At 32.2% G+C, this 23379-nt stretch overlaps 1 protein-coding gene across 2 annotated transcripts; it reads left to right on the forward strand.

Moving 5' to 3' along the window:
* Positions 1-12694: 12694 nt before the first annotated feature.
* LOC134695621 (uncharacterized) lies at positions 12695-23117 on the forward strand. Of its 2 annotated transcripts, none has more exons than XM_063556922.1 (2): positions 12695-12855; positions 20392-23117. In XM_063556922.1, exon 2 carries the CDS (start codon positions 20399-20401, stop codon positions 22835-22837), a length of 2439 nt encoding a protein of 812 aa, XP_063412992.1. In that variant the 5' UTR covers positions 12695-12855; positions 20392-20398; the 3' UTR covers positions 22838-23117. The 2 variants fall into 2 exon arrangements, with proteins under 2 accessions (XP_063412992.1, XP_063412993.1); XM_063556923.1 differs by lacking the exon at positions 12695-12855 and adding an exon at positions 14529-14722.
* Positions 23118-23379: the final 262 nt, after the last annotated feature.

Consider the following 23379-nt stretch of genomic DNA (forward strand, 5'->3'; position numbering starts at 1 on the left):
ACGAATTTAACAATATTTTGTGGTTTAGTTCAGTTATTTGTATATATATATTAATTTGCAATCGATTTGAAATAATTTTTGTATAGAAAGTAAAATGGTTTAATCGATCAGCTTTATTCCAATGTCATAGAACAAACAATACCGGGACAATATATTTCAAAAATTGAAAGCAACCATCGACTATTTTATTCGATTTAACATAATGGAAGGGGACGTTTTTCATTTATATCTCCAATTCATCATGATAATTGCATCTCGAAACAAACAAACAAAGACAGAAAGAAAAAACATACCATTTTCATTTTTCAAAAATGTATAAATGCATTGTAAGGATAAGTTCCCATGATTTATAAAATGACTTTTATATCGATTAAAAAGAAAAGTAGCATGTAGAAAACGTATCTTTTAATACAGCTTTCTGTTTTTAAGTTCACATAAAAACATATATAATCTCTACAAAAGATTGAGATTTTGAAATTCCACTTTATTTGTTAAAACAAAAACCAGTAGCACAGAGCCCATGCCGATAGATATACATATAAACAATCTAGTTGTACAAATATTTAGATTTCTTCATTCGACTTTTACAGCCTACTGTGTTAGCAAATATTTGTTCTTCCCTTGGCAGGGGTTCAAATCCTGCTTTTGAAATATCTTGACAACACCGCCTGCACTGAGGATATACCTGTGGTACAAAAGTTAAGTAACATGTGTGTAGTCTTTCTTTAAATCATGACCAATCAATTTCTATTTTCTGGCTTGTATTTCCGTATTTCTCGTATGCGAGATATACTCGATCGAAATTATTAGAATATGTGTGTAAAAGTATAGAACTGCACATTGAAGGAGCTGATAAATACGAATTTATTAATCTGAATTTATGTCTTATTGTTAAATAATGCGTGCAACTATATCTGGTTTTTTTTGTTAGATTGCTGTCTCTTTGATATATTTTTTCACATCTTGATACTAACTTAGAGTTTATAACCTCCTTGATCATAGAAAGTAAAAACATATTACTATTCATTTAGACGAACCGGTTTTAGGCGATTCAGATTTCCATATTATAATATTTCTAACTATTGGTATTTTATCAGAAGTGGATTTTTGGTGCCTGTTCTAATTTGTTGTAACTTAACCTTTACGTTACATTACATTATTAAAGAGTCAAATTAAATTTAAACTTAATTCGTTTAAAAAATCAAATTTCCACTTATTATTGAAAAACATTGAACTGGTAGTGAAAATAAATAGTTTTACACTGAATAGTTAATAACCATTAATGTGGAAATTCCTAAAATAAGATAACATGCTACTATAATTACTTTCCTCAAAGTTTAAACATAATGTATTTCCGGGTACATCATACCATCAGAGACGCTAGTAAACATTTCATTACAGTGAACTTGGACAGGAATACTCGTTTATTTTGAGAAGTTGAACTGGTATTATAAATCATAACAGTTTGCAACAAATAACTCACATCTCATAGCTCGTCAAGATTTAGCTTTGACTTAATTTTCACATTTGAAACCCTTATCCCGAGATGCATTCAGGAGACGTTTGAAAAGCTATTCAACTCAGATTAGTTGATAGCTATCTATGCGGTATTAACTTTGCTCATATTGAAGGCCGTACGGTGACCTATAGTTGTTAATTTCTGTGTCATGTTTGTCTCTTAGTTTAATTTAAACACTTATTTTATTTCCAAAAGTTCATAAAATACAATAAAAAAATAAGGAATTGGAAACAGGAAGAACTTATATAAACCGTCTTTCTTGATTAATTTGGTGTGAAGACTGTTGTCTCATTGGCAATTATACCACATATTCTTTTATAATATTAAGTTACGAATAGCATTGTGTATGCCCTACATTAACACATAATATAGAAAGTTGCCTGTTTCTAGAATAGCGTCCGCATTTTTGTACCTGTCGTAAGTCAGGAGCCTTTGGCCTTTGTTAGTTCCGTATGTTTGGGATTTTTTCATTTTTTTAGCTCATTTTTTTGTTTTGAAGTTTTATGTGAAGTCCATTTCACTGAAATAGTACATAATTTTATTTAGGGTCCAGCTGATAACCACCTCCGGGTGTGGGATTTTCTCGTTGCGTGTAAGACCAATTTGTGGCCTTCGGCAGTTGTCTGCTCTTTGGTCGGGTTGATGTCTCATTCACATATTACCCATTTCCATTCTAAATTTGATTCATCAGGTTCACTATGGCAAGCCGTTCTCGTCAAAACTATGATTAAACCATTTTTCGAAAATTTTACACACTGAGAATTACAACAAAGCACACTGAGATTTAAAAACTTCAAAACGCACACTGAGAATTGAGAATTACACACAGAGAATTGAAAATTACACACTGAGAATTAAAAATTACACACTGAGATTTCATAAAGACGCACTGAGATTACAAAAATGAAAAACGCACACTGAGAATTGAAAATTACACACTGAGAATTGAAAATTACACACTGAGATTTCAAAAAGACACACTGAGAATAAATAAACTGAAAACACACACTGAGAATTTGAAATTACACACTGAGAATTTAAAATTACACACTGAGATTTGTGCGCACTTTTTATGCGCACATATCTAATTAGCATACTTAATCTGAATCTATTACAAGCTTAAAACAACAAGGGGACAAAAGTCGTTAGTCCTTCGATTTGGTTCCAAATTATTAATAAAAAAAACTTTAGAAATACAAGAACAAGAAAAATACCCGGCACTTACTCTTATTACAAAATACAACCAAATGGTGAAAAACTTTATTAAAATTATAAGACAACATAGGAACAATCTGCAAAAGAATGCAGTGAAATTTTTACTCAAGTTTTTATTATAGCATATAAACGTAACAAAAATATAAAAGATTAACTAGCGAAATCAGGGAAACAGTTGGAAGACTTTGAAAAGGGACACATGTTTAATTACTGGTAGTAATGATCTGATTTATCGGATGACAGTTTAATAGTTGGTGTGTACCTTTAAATGTTGTATCAGCTTACTCTGTCCTTTAAACTTACATAATATGATTTTTTTTCTTGACTTGGGTGATCTAAACTCATAAAAAAAAAATAGACATACTTACATAGTTCCATTCGTTACCTTAAACATATTATATAGACATAAAAAGTTCCAACCGCCCTTTTAGACATATCTAGACAAACTTATGTATAGAATTCTTCAACCACCCCATCCCTCGCCGAAACAACCATACTCTAATTTATCGTATATAACTAACAAAATACTTTTTATCCGAATAAGCCCTCAATTCAGTGTGGTAAGATCGTAGTGCAGGCCTTAATACAATGATTTTTGCTATCTAAAAATTGTATAAAAACATGAACTTGATCAAAAAAGCAAACAAAGTATACCAAAAGAATAACACCGAAAGTGAAAATTCAAGTTGCATTCTTTATTATAACCCAAACCATCAGCTAAGTCTTGTGCACAGATCTAAAAACACAGAAACTTTTCCTATCTGACCAATTTCTTATACAGACTGTGTTTAAAATAAGACATTCATGAGCACTCAAGAATATCTCGATCTGGAATATTTTAACACCATACCTTAGTCTGGTAGTTCTCAATGAAGTTCGTTTCCTCAATACTGCAGAATGCAAGTAGTTTTTCTTCGAAAATATTCAGTGAATTCTGTCAACTTATGATACCAAAACTTTATTATTGTAATCAATAAACGCATGGTGGCTGTGCTTTGCTCTTTGCTCGAATGGTTGTATATTTTACACAACCATCCATATCCATGTTGTATTTTGTAGGTCTCATTTTGGAGGAAATAAAGTTTGATAATGATATTTACCATTGAAACGACGAAGACTGTGTTATCAATGTCTAAATGTGCATTGTTTGTAGAAAAAGGCTGAATATTGACGGAGAGTTACGAAATAAATTTAAAACAAATGTAATGCAATTCTATGGTGATTATATTCCATTTAAATGGACACCGGTCACTTCTAAGTCATTACATCTGAACGGACGTGCTGGGCCAGCTCTAATTTACCCGCTATCTTCGATGAGGGTTTACTTCCAGATGATCAAAGATTTATTACTTTAGATGACAGAAACCTATCCAACGCTGTACAGTAAACTTAGCAGTTGGCGTATTCCCGCGTTAACATGCACTCCAAAACCCATTGTAGATGGGGGAGTGTTATGCGAATTGACGTCCGAATGCTGTATCCTGGGCGTTAGATAATGGACCTTCATTTCACTGCCTCACGGCTTTGGTCCTGATTATGCTTCCTGTCATCTTTAAAACTACATCGGAGACTCATCTACCAGTACTCCATCGTCGAGGTTAGCGGGCTACCAAGCTGACCAATCTGGCCCTGAAATTAGCCGTTGTGAAGTTAAAAAAAACATCAAAACAGAAGCAACTCACCAAAACCAAGATGGCGGCCTAATTATGGCGTCCTCACCTGTTCCTGACCCTACGCATCAAAATATGATAAAGCTCACCACACGGCTTCCGACACCGAGCCGACTGTGCGAGGGCTGAAAAGCCAGTCAAGGTCGTTAAACACTTCCATCATCGGCAGAAGACAGTTTATTGAAATGTTATTCTCTCGTGCAGACCAAACATATACATTTTGTTTAGGACAGTGAATTGAAATCGCATCAATAATTTCAAAGATATATAACTCCTATTGTAAACAAATGTTGGCAGGTGTCCACACCAGAGGTTCTAGCATTGGAACAGGCACATACACTTATGTTATACGTCCCCAACTCATTCCTTGTTGTTATATGTATCTATCAATTGAGTCACGAAGGTACATAGATTAACATACAATAAAAGCGGTTAAAAAAAGGCACTTAACTCTTTGATACTAATATAACGGACCACAAGACACAAATGTATACGCAAAGCAATATGAAATAATGACATTGTAAAAACATATTTGCAGTTATTGTTAACGAGTTCAAAGTACTTAAGATGGTGATACAAGCCATCTGATATTCAAACATCGGCGCTTTATATTTCAGATTTTTTTTAAATTGTATTTTACATAGCAACGTCATAAACTTTGATGATGTCTAAGTACATGCATGTTGTTCCTGCATTTGTACTACAGAGCTGCGTGATTTGTGGTGGAATATGATTATTGAGATTTTTTCTGTACATCTGTATTCGAACTAAGTGAATATGATGATGAGGATGTTTATCAAATCTTACTAGGACGAATTCCATTATAGGTCATTGCCGAACATTTGGAGTTTGAGAAGCTTTGTCACGCTCATGTTGTTCAATGCATAGCAACATATGAACGTTAGGCAATATATGATATGTCATCATTCAAGATTGCACAAGGACTTAATGCCGATCGACTAAAGTGCATAAGGACTTTTCGTTTAATCTTTTTGATGTGTGATGTTTTAACTTAGTTAATTTTGTGTATTCATTATATCTCAATTATGAGGAACTAAAGACATGAATGAATGAATGAAAGTTTTGTTACACACGATATCATGCAATACCCAGTTTAAATTTGTTTAGAGTTTGTTAGTAGAAAAAAAATAGTTAAGAACAGAATTGTTTAGCCTCAAGATATACAACATATACGACATATGTGTTATGTACAATGTACGACCAAATTCTTATCAATGTTCAGGTTGAAGGTTTTTAGTAATGATGTTAACTCGATGAAGATTTACCAATCGATAACTCGTCAGAATTACCTAGCGATACTCCAGTACTCGAGTACTCTTTGACCTCCTTTTTATATACACTTATATAACCTCACACAAATTCCTTAATTTTTAAAAGTTGTCTACCTGTTTAATTCTCCGTTTCCTTGTTCTCAATTTCAAAAGGTTAACTTAAAACACTATGATGATGGTGTTTATTCAAAAGTTGATAAACTAAACATTTACTTTCATATACTCGGAAGTGAAACAGATAATCTTATGTACACTTTTACAAAGAAGATTCGGTTTCTATCACGTAACGCACAAAACAAACAGAATATTTAAACTAAATACATATATGTAGTCGTAGGAAAAAAAGACAGGGAAATCTTTGGTTTAACACGGTTATGTTACAATAAGGGCAAACATATTTGACGTTGAAATTGAAAACAAAATGTCCGGATCATCGCATTTTTTACATCCATCGCTAACAGAAAGCTTGGTTTGCTTCCAATCTAGAGATAACTTTCGATTTCGGTTGGAATTGATGAGAACGTTAGATTTGTAACATATTTAGAATTATTACCAAATATCCAAGCTTATTTAAATTGAAATTATGATACTTTTTGTGAGATGTTCATAGTCAATTAATTTGACAATTGACTAATACGATGGCTATCAAATAATCGGCTTCGAGACTTCTAAATGAAGATAAAATCCAGAAAAGCACTTTCAAGATAATTGTCAATACTTGAAAAGGAATCAAAATCGTCATTCATGCAGTTACTCAAAATAATGATGTAACCATTTTTGTAGACCTTGGTTTTTTTTATCATTTACTTTTTGATTGTTTTACCTTTCTGTTCCTGTTTTGTAGCTGTTATGGCTTTCAAACTTTTTACATCTGATATATATAGGAAGAATTGGTGTGAGTGCCAATATGAGACAACTCTCCATCCAAATAACGATTTATAAAAGTAAACCATTATAGGTCATTGTACGGCCTTCAAAACGGAACCTTGGCTCACACCAAACAAAAACCTATAAAGGGCTCCAAAATTACTAGTGTAAAACCATTCAAACGGGGAAAAACAATCCTCTAATGATCATCGATGTGTGTGGATGTAGCGCGCGTCTGGCGTATAGAAATATTTGTTTGACCTGATACCTTTTGATGGCTATTATTCGTTTGTTTCTTTGTCTTATACTTTCTCCTATTTATCTGTTTATTTATTGTAACCCTGTCGTGTAATGTTGTGCTTTTAATTTTATAATTGACACTGCCATTAAAGCCTGGGGGTTGGCATGCCACGAAACCGGGTTCAACCCATCATTTTTTCATAAAATGCCCTGTACCGAGTCAGGAAAATGGCCATTGTTACATTATAGTTCGTTTCTCTGTGTGTTACATTTCGGTGTTGTGTCTCTGCTGTGTCTTAGTTCTCTTATATTTGATACGTTTCCTAGTTCTAGTTTGTAACCCGGTTTTGATTTTTCTCTGTCGATTTATGAATTTTGAACAGCGGTATACTACTGTTGCCTTTATTTTGAAACAATAGTCAAATCAGCGAAATGTAAGGACAATCGTTAGTGTAGGAGTCTTCCAATAGTTTTTTAGTAATATTTTAAATATGATTCTAGTTCATTTAGTAATAATTACATTAGATGTATGTTTTATTATAATAGGATATTCTGATTCAATAATAATGGCTAATTGCACAATACTTGTTATTCCTTAAGCAATTGCATTACACAATAAAACATAGCATCCATGATAACACGAGGTCCAACAAATAAAGTGCACAGGTGAATTGAATAAAAGAAAAATGATAAAATTCATGTTTTCATGGTCCTCGACAAACACTGTAATTATAAGTCTTGTCAATGAATGCTTCTTCTTTGTATTTATAGGGTTGTAAAAGCGTTGACCGTGCGCACATTTTTAGAATGAAGGGCTTCCGCGCTTCATACAAAAAGTATTTCGGTCAACGCTTTTACACTCCAATGAAGTTACAAAAAAACATTCACACGAGATAAAAAACCAAATACTAGCAAACCAATTCAAAACGATCATCACTTGATGGAAAATCTTCCTTAAGGAATCATACAATCGTTTTATAAATTAGCGCTTTGTAGATTTTTTTACAGTTGTTATCAAATAGTCTGTTTCTGTGTTTGTTGGTGTTTGTTTTTGTTTTTGTAGCAGTTTATCGTTTCTATGATTTATTGTTTTTCGTTGTTTTCCTTGTATATTTTATGTGTTTCCCTCGAAATTGGTTTGTTACCCGGATCTGTTTTAATAAAAAAAGATTTATAGTTAATGAACAGTGGTATACTACTATTGCCTGTATTTACAGATTGAAAATTGTGGGGAAAAACTCAAAATAAGTTTCACAATCAAAATCTAACGGCATTAACCCATGTAATGATTCGGCTGATCATTTTTTTAATATTTATTTTGAAGTGTTTAGTATTGTTATTCTAAGGGTGTGTGATCTTTGTATTTTTCAAGATGTTAGCAAACTGTGACAGAAACGTTTTACAATTCAAGGCAGGAATATATCGCTCCCCTTTTTATCAGGGTATAAACACATCAAAGTTAAACGTAATCCAATATTTCATTGAAATAGCACACCCAAGGAAATCAAAGTATTGGAAAATATAAAGCATATGTACATGATGTATGGAAGTTTTTACCGATCAACTCATCACTTTTAAATTACTGACCAGATATAAATTCATGCACTTCGGTAGTATACATAAGAAATGTATGACGAAAAATTTCGAAGTTCATTCAGCATATCAAAAAAATAATAGTATCAAGAAAATAGAGGAAGGTGTCTGATAAATATAAAATGTGTGAACATATGTTTCATCCCTGTCATGCTGCTGACCATAAATAAATTTCTTCCGTTATATTTTCTTTTGGAAATAAAAGGAATGACTGAAATATTAGCCAGTGAAGGTCGTTAAACACTTCCATTAGTAGGACCAACTGAAAGACAGTAAGAAGACAGAGTGACAAGGTGAAAACATTATAGTCTCTCTCTGGGAATAATAAAACTTGTTCCTCACGTTTGTTTTACTAAACTTTCTTCAAACATTTAAGTTTTAAAAGAATACCAGGATACTAGATTTGAGATTTTCCTTCAAATGTTAATTTTTAATTAAGTTAGTAAAAAAAATGTTGTTTTTTCACATTTTATTGACATAAAAATTAAAGAGCACCTACAGACACTGTTATATATATACACAAATCCAATGATTTTTCCAATATTGTTGAATTCACAAACGTTACAATGAATGATCTAGTACATAACTAGTTTGATATCGATGTGACATTCACATTGAACTGAACAACATTATTATGTGTTGTTATTTCTGGTCAAAATAAAGGCAACGGTAGAATACCAGTGTTCAAAACGAATTTTGAATTTTAAGCTTTTAAAAAACCAGCTTAATCCAATTTAGGAGAAAAATGTATGTGGAGATAGTTTTTAAATAAAAAAACCAATACTCAACCAATAAAAAGTTACCTATCTGAAACTATTTCACTTTCACTAGAAACATTTGTGTTGCTATCTTGTATATAGTAGCACACAACTTTCAAAATATTAGTTCAATGTTTTGCACACTCTTTCAATTTTATGTTTATCCAATATCTTTTTACATAAACTTAATTACTTTTCCCGCATATCTAATCTTTTGCATTACCGAACGACGATAAAGTTAACAGAGATGAATGTACATGTATCGTGACATCATCAGACAAATATCCCATTTTTCCAATTATCTATCTCTCATATAATACTATATAAGCTGCAGCCTGTCATGTTGAAACGAAAAATGTTCATATACCAAAATTGTCTTTCGGAAATGCCTTTACCTAGTCAGTTTTGAATTGCTAAATCTAGAAAGACTCGAAATATAGTGCGATATTTGAATAATGCCTTAAAATCTGATAGTAAGAGTCTTGTTACTCTGAAATGACAAATTAAACAAAAAACGAAAGGGCACTTCAACTTAAAGTGCTAAAAAGATGCATTAAAACGACTTTAAACTCCCAGTCAGTACAACATTCCCTAAACGTGTCTTAAACATATCTGCAGCATTTTCTAACGTGCTTGTAACGTATGTAGTACGTGCAAGTAGCGAACAGGTATACGCTGGACAAACGCTTGAGCTAGATTAAGTTCAACTTGCTAAAACATTTCCTGTAGTTATAGCGTTGACGAAGCGTATACATTTGCATTTCGATGAAAGTCCAACTTCCAACGGTTGCTGAACGTTCATCTTCCGTGCACCTAACGTATACGTCTGGTGCACTTCGATCTATACGCTTTAGTGTAACGCCGGCATAGTATGTAGACTAAACTTATGTTTGGTGTAATAAATAATAAGCCTGATACCTTGATTACTATATACTAGTAACCAAAGTTAGAGATAATTGAGTTTTTGTAAACTTAAATATAGGTTTGTATTTCATCTCGTGTCTGATGGGATAGTTAAGAATTAACCAAAAAGATATAGGAAGATGAGATATGATTGCCAATGAGACAGCTCTCCATTCGAGTCACAATTTATAAAAGTCCATTATAGGTCAAGGTACGGTCTTCAATACGGAGCCTGTGCTCACAAGGAACAGCAAGCTATGACTAGAATTAAACTTTTTACCAGATTTGAAATCATCTTAGCAACACTTAGTATGCCACATGTCGAGCAATATCTGCTTACCCTTTCGGAGCACCTGAGATCACCTCTAGTTTTTGGTGGGGTTTGTGTTGTTTTTTCATGCGTACTATTACTTGTCTGTTTGTCTTTTTCATTTTTAGCCATGGCGTTGTCAGTTTATTTTCGATTTATGAGTCTAACTGTCCCTCTGTTATCTTTCGACCCTCTTCTATAAAGGGTCCCAAAAAATTACTGGTGTAAAACCATTCATACGGGAATACCAACGGTCTACATAATAAACGAGAAACGGGAAACACTTATGAAACACATAAACAAACTAGAACATCAGATTTCTCACTTATAGCAAGTGCAAACAATTTCAGCGGTTTTAAGAGTTTTAATGATACCAAACCTTCTCCCTTATCTGAAAAATAGTGTAACATCATAACATAGATAGACACGCTATAAAATATCAGTTGGAATGGCTCAATCAAAAAATGTAAAATACAAATTAACACAAAACGAACGAATAAATTTGATCTATGATACAATGTAAATACAAATTTAATAAAATAAGGGAAGAATAAATAAAGTTAAAGTATTATACCATTATGAAATATTAAACAATTTCAGAAAAAAAAAATTACGACATATTGTACACAGGTGAATGAACATTAATTTTGTTGTTAAGTATACTTCTTCTTCTGTCAGAATAATCTTCAGTTTATGCATACCAATAAAGGCAACAGTAGTATAACGCTGTTCGAATTTTATAAATCGATTGAGTAAAAAAACAAACCCGGGTTACAAACTAAACCTGAGTGAAACGCGTCAAATATAAGAGGAGAACAACGACACAACAGAAACACAACATTAAAATGTAACAAACACAGAAACGAACTATAATAAAACAATGGTCATTTTCCTGACTTGGTACAGGACATTTTAAGAAAAACATGGTGGGTAGAACCTGGTTTTGTGGCATGCCAAACCTTCCGTCGCTTTTATGGCAATGTTAAATATAACATTAACATGACAGCATTACATAACAGGACTACCATACATCTTAAACAACTAAATGGGAGAACATATGGGACAGAGAAACACACTAATAATAGGTAACAAAATGTACCAGGTATAAAATTTAATACATCAGTCGCGTTTCGTCTACACAAGACTAACCAGTGACGCTCAAATGAAAAAAGTTCGAAAGCCAAACAAGTACAAAGTTGAAGAGCACTGAGGACCAAAAGTTACAAAAAGTTATGCCCAATACGACTTGGTTTTCTGCCTGGGATAAGAATACCCTTATTATTTAAAATATTTCATTCTTTTTCAAACAGTAAATTTTATGAAATAAAATGACTTTATATACATGATAAAACCGAAGTGGGGACAACAGAATAAAAACAAATACGTTAGTTTACATAAAACAACCTAAACCAGCACATAAATATACACAGCTGAGTTAGCTATAGCCATCAATGCACACAAAGTGACGTCACATTTGAATTTCTAAAATAAAGATTCTCCTCAAATAAGATAGAATAAGGATAGAATTCAAGATTAGATTTGTAATACTGATATAACATTTATCAATGACAATGGAAATTACTATACTAATTAATATCAAATTGTGGTAGTAATTAGATAATTAATTGTATTATCTAGCTTTGTCGATGTTTCTTTTGAATTTAACTGTAAACAAAATATATCGTATAAATTTCGTTGACCCAAACTTACATCTAATAAATTAACTTGGTGATTCATTATATTTACCACAACACACGAATATCACAGAACAAGATTTACAACTTCAAAAGTTAAGACTTTTTTACAAAATCCGATGAGAATAACAAATATAACATCAAAACTAAATACATGAATTTGGGATAAAAAAAAAAAAAAGTACCATGACACGTCTTATAGCAATGCGAATTAACACTCAGCAAAACAGTCACAAACGGGAATAAGTCACGTTCGGTAATTTAAAGATCAAATTATTTCTTGTTTATCAATAAAACCTATCAAAAACTTGGTAAGTAGTATAAACCAATTTTTTTCTTCAGATGTAGATCAGATTGGTCTCATTTTATAGATGTTGTCGAATGAAAGTACATTAATCGCTTCATCAAGTTTCATTATTAGGGACAATTATTATAAGTGAAAGAAAAAGACAAATTTAACCAACTTAATTTATTCGTACGTAAGTATACACGAAGAAAAGAAAAGAAGAAAAACGATTTACGGATAATTGAAGAAGAAAAAATAGGACAATTGTTATAAATAAATAGTTGTGTAATTTGGTAGCGGGATGTTTAAAAGTTTTTGCTCGAAATATATAATATGTGTAAATAGAAATGCATTTTTATATACTTCTTAGAGGACTAGTCGTGAATCACCGTGAAGTTTATTTCCTTATGGGCTTCCTGGATTACAAGTGTAGAATCCTATAAAGTTGACAGGAGCCATATACACATTCATTTTCAACTATTGGAAATCGCCAGTATTGTTAATACAGGTAAGTGAAATATGATATGTTGCACTAAATGCGCTTCAACCCTATCATTGCAGTACGTAGTTTATTTATTTTTTTAATTGGAAAAGATGTGTCGTTGGGTCTTTAAGTTGCTTTGTTTTTTCATTTTTTTTTCATATATATGTCATTTGAAGTCTGTAAAGCGAGTAACTGTTTAATTTATGATTCTTTATTAACAATCAGACTTAATGTTGAGTTGGTTTTGTGATATCTATTTTTCTAAGCTGTGTTTGCTGTTTTTCTTTTGGTCGTTTTTCGTTGTTTGGGATTACATGCTCATTTGCCTTAGACTTATAAGTTTGAAAAAAAAAATTGTATCTTTTGTCTAAAACTTAAATATCCTTATAAATATGTAATGTATAATGACCTAATCCTCATCTTAATTTACCAAACAGATGCAAGTTTGTGTTTTATAGAAAGTGGGGCAATAAATGTGTTGCTACTAAAAATTGAGAATGGAAATGGGGAATGTGTCAAAGAGACAACAAACCAACCAAATAAAAAAAAACAGCAGCAGAAGGTCACCAACAGGTCTTCCATGTAGCGAGAAATTCCCGCACCCGGAGGCGTCCTTCAGCTGGCCCCTAAACAAATATATACTAGTTCAGTGATAATGAACGCCATATTATTTCCAAATTGTACACAAGAAACTAAAATTAAAATAATACAAGACTCACAAAGGCCAGAGGCTCCTGACTTGGGACAGGCGCAAAAATGCGGCGGGGTTAAACATGTTTGTGAGATCTGAACCCTCCCCCCTATACCTCTAACCAATGTAAAAAAGTAAACGCATAACAATACGCACATTAAAATTCAGTTCAAGAGAAGTACTTAACATAGACCTGAATCACTATATTCGTCAATTTCTGTGGTTTATATACGGTGATATGTAAGTTTGAGTACAACGTAGACACTTTTTCCATTTAAATTTATATGAAGCAGATCATCTTTCAAATTCATTAATAAGTACATTATCTGTATCTTCAGTAAATTTGTATAAAGTTAAATATTTGTTCGTTGTTCTCTTCTACCCACAACATTTACGAAAATTTGTATCTAACAAATATTAATGAATCCACAGTAACTGCAATTGATTTGGAAAATTTCCAAATTGTCCATCGGGTCTCACCATTGGCATAATTAAGATTAGATTCAAATTTTACCAAAAGCAGAGAAGCAGGATAATAGGTTCACCAAATGTAGATTAACGGTAGTTATTATAGTTTTCATAATAATGGTTAAATTGGTGACTGATACATGAAACCACATTTTGAGATAATGAAGTTTTTGTAAACCTACATAACGGTTAGTATTTCATTTTGCGTCTGAGGTGTTAGTTTCAGATTTGAATATCAAAGGTCAATTTATCTTCAGATGTAGAGCAGAGTGATCTCATTTTGGTAGGGGGTTGTCTAATGAAAGTAAATTCATCGTTTCATCGAGTTATTTTATTGTAGACAATTAGTACAATTGAAAGAAAAGGAAAAATGTAACCAACTTTATTTAAAAGAGTATAACACGCAAAATATACATGAACAAAAGACAGAAAAAACGATATCCGGAAACTTTAAGAAAACAATAGGACACTTGTTATGAAAAGTAATCGTGAACTTTGGTAGCGTAATGTTTTACCAAGAATTTAAAAGTATTAGTAAGAAATGCATAACATCTGTAAATAGAAGAACACGTTTACATATAAATTAGAACAAAACTGAGCGGGAATCACCGTGTAGATTAAAGGCTTCCTGGATTACAAGTGTAGACTCCTTTAAAGTTGACTGGAGCAATATACCTATTCATATTCTTCTCATAAGTTAACTATTGGAAATCGGCAGCATTGTTAATACAGGTAAGTAAAATATGAGATGTTGCATTAAGAATGCTTCAACCCTATTATTTCACTATGTAGTTTTATCTTTTTGAATATGAAAGGTGTGTCGGTCAGTCTTTTATATAGTCTTGTATGATTTTTTAATTTTAGTTTTTGTGTATAATTCGGAGTTTAGTATGACGTCTATTGTCACTGAACCAGAAACATATTTGTTTAAAGGCCAGCTTAAGGACTCCTCCGGGTGTGAGAGTTTCTCGCTGCATTGAATGTCCATTGGTGGCCTTCGGCTGTTGTCTGCTCTTTGGCCAAGTTGTTGTCTCTTTGACGCCAATTTCCATTCTCAATTTTATTTAAGTTTTTATACGTTTAGTATTTTTGTAAAGCGGTTTTCCAATGCAATGTTAACCATTTGTGGATATTATTTCAAAATTAATGTGTTAAATATTTTGTTCTGTTTTTTGTTTTGTTTTAAGAATTATGGTAAAATATTGATTGAAACATCACAATAATTGATATCGTTATAATAATACTCCCCCAAGATCTATAATTATTTTGAAAATGATCTTTCAGGCCTTAAATCGTTGTTTTAATTTTATTAATTTTAAATTACTTCGTATTTGAGTGGGTTTTTTTGTACTGTGTATCGATGTATTGAGTTGTATCATTTGCAACTAATTTTTACTGTTTGTACCTATTTTGAGCTGAAACGCCACTGTCAAGGTAAGGAAAGGATTGAGCTCATAAAAATTTGTTGAACCCTGCTTCATTCTTTTTATGCCTGTCCCAAGTCAGTAGCCTGGTTGTAGTTTGTTCATGTAGGTTAAATTAGTTTTTATTCAATTGTCATGTAATATTTCGTACAATTGGTCATTTTTTTAATTTCAGTTGATTCTCCTTTTTTATTTCGATTAAATTTTTTTCGACAAAACGGTATGTGATTTTTCATTGTTGAAAGCCGTTCGGTGACCTTTTATCACTTATCTATATGTGATTTGAAGTCTTTAAAACGAATAAATGTTTAATCTATTATTGTATATTAACGATCTGACTTTAAGTTGAGTTCGTTTTGTCATATATATTTTTCTATAAGTTGTGTTTGCTGTTTTTCGTTTGGTCGTTTTTCGTTGGTTGGAATGAATGACAGTGCATATTTGTCTTCGACTTATAAGTTTGAAAATTCTTTTTGTATCTTCTGCCTAAAACTTAAATATCATTTATAAATATGTAACGTATAATGACCTTATCCTCATTTTTGATTACCAAACAGATGCAAGGTTATTCTTTATTTAGAAATGGAGCAATAAGTGTGTTGCTACTTAACATGGACATGAATCATTAAGTTCGTCAATGTATCTGTATCTTGCATCTATGCCATAGGATTGAGTTATCATCTTTCTTTCAATGGATGAGCTTACCGTTATGTTTTATAGTCGTTCGACCATATTAATGAGCATGAAATTCATTACTTACAAGAAAAGAGTTGTCTTACATTTGATGACAGGTAGTCTAATTAATAAACTAGTAATCTCTCTGCTGTTATTCTATAAATGTAGTTTCGTTAAGTGGTATTTGACAACTATAATTAGTTATCAAAGGTACCAGGATAATAATTAAGTAGGCCAGACGCGCGTTTCGTTTACATAAGACACATCAGTGACGCTCATATCAAAATAATTATAAAGCCAAACAAGTACAAAGTTGAAGAGCATTAAGGATCCAAAATTCCAAATAGTTGTGCCAAACTATCAAATATCTTTTATTTTTATTGTATAATAAAGCACAATACATTATAACAGCATTGTACAACATCAATCGAGGCTACCAGTTAATAACAATGGCATCGACAATGTTAACACAATCATTAGAAAGTGATTATTAGTTTGAAATAAGTTTTAAAATGAAACAGACAAAAGTTGTATACACGGAATTTAAGCTATATTTGTGGTGTTGGTTTTTTTTACGTGTGTATGGTTGTGTTTTTCAAGATCTTTTTACATAATGAGCATACACGAATTACTATATTAAAAGTCATATGAGAAATAATATGAGGAAACATACCTCGTAAATTTAAATGTTACCACTTGCACTTTATAAGATTTATGCACTTATGCTACATTACATAATTATGTTTTTCGTGAAAGCTTGGGAAAGTGTAAACTAAAATTGCATTCGTCTTGTAAACAAGTTAAAGGGGCACTAGCTACGAGATATTTGAACAAAAACTGATATATATTTTGTTTGGCTCAATCAGAAATGAAATACAAATAGTGAAATAATAATTCCTTTTTAGTTGCCAAAAAGGTTCAATTTTGTCAAAATAAGCAAAAAAAACATTGATTATGAATTATTAACTTGCAAGTGATTAATTTGACTCCATTGAATCCGTATTCATATATATATTTGAACTTTGATTTAACCCATAAGCTTGAGATGAATAACACGTGAACTGTATGTGTAAAATTATTTTAAGGAAGAGAATGTCAACATTGAAAATGAAACGAAGGCAAATCATTTGATTGACTTATTCGATCCACTAATAAACAATCTAATACAGGTAAAAACGACGATAAACATTTGTTTTTTATCTGTTATGTGGAAATAAAAAGACCTAGAATAATTCGAACGCACGTGTTTGCTTAATTTATTAATATCTATATTTATGTTTACAGTGCTTATATGGTCATCGGATAACTATAGAGGTCATCTCGATAAATAATTAGATGGCTTCTAGATTCAAATACACACGAAACGAAGCTACATATGTTCATGCATGTGCCTTGTTTATTGCTTCATTTATACTTTTAATAGATTGAATAAATGTTTTACATTGTTATAAATAAAATATGAGAAATTGATTAGAATCGGTGAACATGAATTTGACAGCTAGTACCCCTTTAAGGTTGATTCAGCTCCATACTAGACTATTAAATCAGAAAGGAGCGTTGCCCAATTGTTTGTCTTAAATGAGTTTGAACGACTAACCGTATAGCGGGTTATTTTTGCAGGGTGCAAATTTTTGCAAAAAAAATCGCAAAAATAAATTCCGCCAATTTAAAACGGCCGGTGCAAATTATTGTTAAAAGTTTTAAATCCTAAATAATGATAACCGGCAACATATTTCGTATACCTTATTCAATGAAAATCGCCGAATTTTACACCCGCCAAAAAAACAAAATAATAACCGCCAACATATTTCGTATACCTTATTCAATGAAAATCGCCGAATATTACACCCGCCAAAATAACCCGCTATACGGTAATATTTGTTATTTCGGGCATTTACAGCTGACTAAGTGGTATGGGTTTTCTTATTTTGAAGGCCGTACAGCAACCAATAGTAGTTAAATTCTATATAAATTGATCTCTGGTGTAGAGTTTCTCAGTGGCAATCATATCACATTTTCTTATTTTTATATTTTATATCAAAAACAGTTTATATACAAAATTTACAATCGTCAATGTATCATAAGAATGTAATCTAATAGTAATACAAAAGTAATCATGACTAACCCTGTTTTTGTGATATTGAAACCGATGATATGTCAATAATTGAAAAAAATATTTATAAATATCTATCATCTGCAAGATCAGCTTAAGTCATTGTACATTATTCCACAATTGAATTTACCGGGCGGATGATTGTACTTAAGAATTTTAAAAGTATGAAATAAGTTATTTTGGTTCAAGCTTGACATCGTTAAATAATGTTACATAATTTTAAAGAAGTATAATTTTTCAAAGTGTCATTTAACGTGTTTATCAGATAAAATTTCATTTAAAATTTGTAGTAAAATGCACAATTTATACATATTTACAAGGAAACACATTCGGTTTGGTATGACTTCAATACGTTTCAACAACGCATACCAAAAATTATCTTTAATCTTTGATACAAAAGAAACTTAAAGATTAAATATACGAGATATAAGTATTGTTTAGAACATATTGTTAAACATCTTTTCATAGCTGTTAAATTTTTTAAACTCTCCTTTTTATTACGAATTATACGACGCGAAATATAGTGTGCTAAAAATTAAAATGTATATGAAACACCTATAAGAATAAAAAGAAAATTTGCAATGTGAACATGGTATATCTGAACATTAATAGACACATTATTCTTGGGAGTCATTTTCCTCAAGAATCATATAATGTGATCACATTTTGTCAATGAAAACAATATCATCTGATTTAAACGTCGGCCGTTTTTATAATATATTCAATTATAAGTCTTGGTTGATAACTCTGTCAATACAATTATTTCAGACACCTTGATTTTAATCTCTTTTCATTTGGTATTATTTGTCTGTTCCATGAACTTATACTAGTTTGCAGAATTAGAGCCTGAGTAATAGCGGTAAAGTGAAATTGTGGAATAATTAAGATTAATTTGATATACTATTCATAAATAAGGTACAAATATAAGGGCAGCTAAGATATCTTCTGTAGTTTAACTTTTTATGGTTATAAAATATTTATCTAATGAAATGATGAAATGATTGATCAAACTAACAAAAAAGAAGATTTGGTAACATTGAAAATGAGACAACTATCCACAGCCGACCAAAATGACATAGACATTAACAACCATAGGTCACCATACGGCCTTCAACAATGAGCAAACCCCATACCGCATAGTCAGCTATAAAAGGCTCCGATATGATAATGTAAAACGATTCAAACGAGAAAAGTCACGGCCTTTATTTATATATATAAAAAAAAAAGTTTAAATAAATCTCCAATCTCACTCATTTTGTTATGATTAGTCGATGCCAAATAAAATTAAATTGCCTTTCATTAATGCTCTTAATTGCAGCAAACTATATATACAGATTCAAAATTTTAGCCTGGTATTTTTGATTAGTTTATTTACTTGAACAGTTGTAAAATTTTATTTGGTGTTCCAATTCACACTTTCGGAAGGCTAACAATTTAGGAGAAGATATAGTTTGACTCTTCACATTAAAAATGCATTTATAAGTGAAAATGCCTGTACCAAGTCTGGAATATCACAGTTGTTGTTCATTCGTTTGATGTGTTTTATCATTTGTTTTATCATTTGATTTTCCCATTTGATAAGGAATTTCCGTTTTGACTTTTCCTCGGAGTTAAGTATTTATATGATTTGACTTTTTATATCATTTAATAGTGTCTTTCAAGTTGGTCTACCTTTTTAAACATACATACTTAGAAACTTAGCAAACGACAAAATTGACAAACATTTTCATATACAAAGTCCAGAAAAGAGCTTCAGACGCATAAAAGTTATGAAGTGTTTTTATCATCTTTCATATGACTGGGTCGATACCGCTGGTGGTGGATTTTCAGTCCCAAAGGGTATCATCAGCTAAGTAGTCAGTACTTCAGTACTGTAATTATTAATAGCAAATCTTTCAGAATATTAACTTAAATCAGAAAAAAAAACTAGGAAACTAACTATCTAAGGCAAAATTGACATTCGATGATTTTTGGCTATTTGTTTGAGTTCTGTTTGGTCATCTAGCTCTCCAACTGTTTTACTTTTATGCATAACTGCTTTTCAGATATGTGGCATTCATGATGAAGGAAAATCCAGAAAAGCTCTACAGACGGATGTAATATATACCATATTGGTTTTATTTTGTTGACCTCCACCAGTTGTTGTCATTTTGGTTTGTATTTAACATTCTTTCAAACTTGTTTTACAGGTGAAAAATGCCAGGGGAACAGTTAACCTGTGTTTGGCAAGCCATATATGCCCTAGATCGTCAAAACAGTATAAACATGAACAAAGATGCTTTGAAATTATTTCTTATAAATGCCGCTCAATACGAATCAATCCACTTTTCTGAACGCAAATATTCCGACACGTTTTCAGAGGCAACTGTTAAGTTCGATGATTTCAAAGAATACGTAAAAAAACATCTGCGGGAAAATGGGGTTACCTATTCCAAAACTTGCAGTGATTTGGAAGAAATGAGTTGGAACAACCTGAAGTCTGGCCTGAAAAGTAAACTAGAGATAGGAGACGTTTATAAACTATGGCGCATTTCTAATCGGCTGGTCAAGGAAGATACATACCCACCTGTGGTCTTCAAAGAGGAAGCAAGCTGGCTTTTAGAAAAAGTGCTGTCTAATCTTGGACATAATCTCAAGTCTTCAGATGATGCCTTCAGAGAAGACAAATTTACGTTCCAAGACATGTTATCAGTTATGGAGGATTTTGCTTTTTCCGACACATCACAGCAACAAATAAATACATGTATCAACGATCTCTATATGTGGTTGGTTGTAGAAGTGATGAAGAAAAGCAAAGTATACAAACGTACTAAGAAGCAAGCAAATTGGACAAATTGGGTAAAACGTTGGTGTGTTTTGACACCTCAGTACCTTCGATACTATGGTACGGATGTTAAAGCGTCAACAAAAGTTCAAACAAAAGCTGATTCCAATCAAAAAGGCGAATTTACGTTTACTAAGAATACTAAACTAGAAAGCCTTGAAGGGTACAGTGGTGTAGTTAAAAATCTGCAAGGAAGATTTAGGCTCGCAAATGTTCCAGTGTTAGAAATGGAAATAGCTGTCGATGACGAGAATGAGAAACGTGCATGGTTATCTGACCTAGAGGAAATAATTCAGTGCTTGAGAGATAATACAACACCTGTTCAAAAACTTCTCAAGGAAAGGCATTTGAAAAGTATGGCAGCAAGGGAAAAGAAAGATGGAATAAATAAACAAGTAGAAGATATCGAATCAGCTCTGAATAAAACAAAGCTCCGGGCCGAGAGGCAGTCTAAAAAGCAAGTTTCCGATGACACACCCAAAGTAGTAAAACCATTAACAACAGGAGAAACTAAAGACAAAACACAACTGAAGCGCCCTTCATTGGAAAAAGAGAGTGCAGAAAAGATAAAAGCGATGTTTATGAAAATTGACACGAACGGAAACGGACTGCTGGATAAATTAGAATTTGCAAACTTCTTAAAGGGTCTTGGATTAAACATGTCAGAAAAAGAAAGCAATCTAGTTTTCAAATCTGTAGATACAAATAAAAGTGAACAGATAACCTTTGAACAATTCCAAAACTACTTTTGTGTGCATATCATGAACGAAACGGAAACTGCCGAATGCGTAAATGCAATGCGAAAAGCATTTTTGGAGGCTGATCGTGATGGATCAGGAACACTAAACTTCCGGGAATTCACGGAGTTTGTTTGGGAAAAAAACAGGTCTGCTAGAATGACAAAAATTTTGAAGTCTTTCGCTAACATTACTACTGACGAAATATCGTTTAATGATTTTGAAAAGCTGGTTTCAGGCAGTGGAGCAGAGGTTCTTGTGCCAATATTAGAAGAAGAAATAGAACGCGGCACTGATTCATCTCTGGATGACTTTAAAGACCGCCTTCAAAAAGTCTATAAGGACACAGAAGCAGATGAACTAGCAACCTATATAAGACAGCGATGGGATAAATTTGCTACATTCCGAAGGGCTGGACAAACAGGTTCTGTTGTTATGACTGGTGGACACGGAATGGTAGCAGATATTGTCCCAGGAGAGTATAGTTTGATTGACCTTGCTTGCTTCAGTGACCTGCCTCCATTGGAACCAAAGCATAAGGTCGTAAAAGATACACAATGGTTATCCAGTACAATACCTGGAAAATCAGGAAAGATCATATTTCCACTTGAATTTGACAAACAAGTACCAACCGAACAGGCTACATCAGAACTTTTGCGGTATTATGGATGCAGTTTTGCTGATAGTCAGCAAGAAAAAATTTCCTTGCTCTTCCGTCACGGAATTCAGGATTTCACTTATGAAAACGGATACCTGGAAAAGTACGTAACGGCTACAAATGGTGGGGCAGGGATTGAAAAACATGATTTTTCACATTTAGATTGTCCTTTGTCAGAAGATTCGGGATTTTTCATCCTTGCAAAATTCTTGGACAATGGCGACTTCCACATAACAGCCTTCCGACTTCCTGTACGTCATACATTGTATGTACCCGGAGGAGTAATTCATTGTAATGACTACCTCAAAGGAACATGGAGGACCATGCTGTCAGATGAAACAGACATTGATCACGTGCATCTCACACATGTCATAGAAAAAGGACACGAAGAAAAGTTTAGATTTCAGTTTACATAATTGCTAATTCCAGTCAAATTCTTTGTTTACAAAGAGGTTGTTGATTATTTGTATATACTTAATTTAGAAACTGATTAAGAAATATAATTAGTTAGTGCACCCGTGTATGCTTTTACAAATACTTGTTAATTTGAATGAAAAGCATTGTTACAAAATTTTTAATGAAATAAGGAAACATCGATCATAATTGATTGGTAAAAATGTTTGCCTTGCTTTATGCAGGGAAAGGTGATATAATATGAGGCTTATTAATCAGGAATAAATAAGATATTAAACAGGACTGTTACTTGGTGTCTTCGTTAAACAATTGATCAACGTTTTGTTACAAAATGTACCAAATAGTACTTATATACGTATCTTTTTGTAAAATTTTTTGGGTTGTAAATGTGTTGACCGAAGTACATTTTACATGAAGCGTGTAAACGCTTCATTCTAAAAATCTGCGCACGGTCAACGCTTTTACAACCCAATGAAATTACAAAAAGAAGCATGCAATACTTATAATGACCTTTTTTAGCTAGAATTATGAAGTTTTTCTTTAA

This window comes from Mytilus trossulus, chromosome 14 (assembly GCF_036588685.1).
Source record: "Mytilus trossulus isolate FHL-02 chromosome 14, PNRI_Mtr1.1.1.hap1, whole genome shotgun sequence".
In the NCBI taxonomy this organism is placed as follows: Eukaryota; Metazoa; Mollusca; class Bivalvia; order Mytilida; family Mytilidae; genus Mytilus; species Mytilus trossulus.

Excerpts from the sequence above, each read along its gene's own strand:
- LOC134695621 (XM_063556922.1), top strand. The coding sequence starts at position 20,399 with ATGCCAGGGGAACAGTTAACCTGTGTTTGGCAAGCCATATATGCCCTA.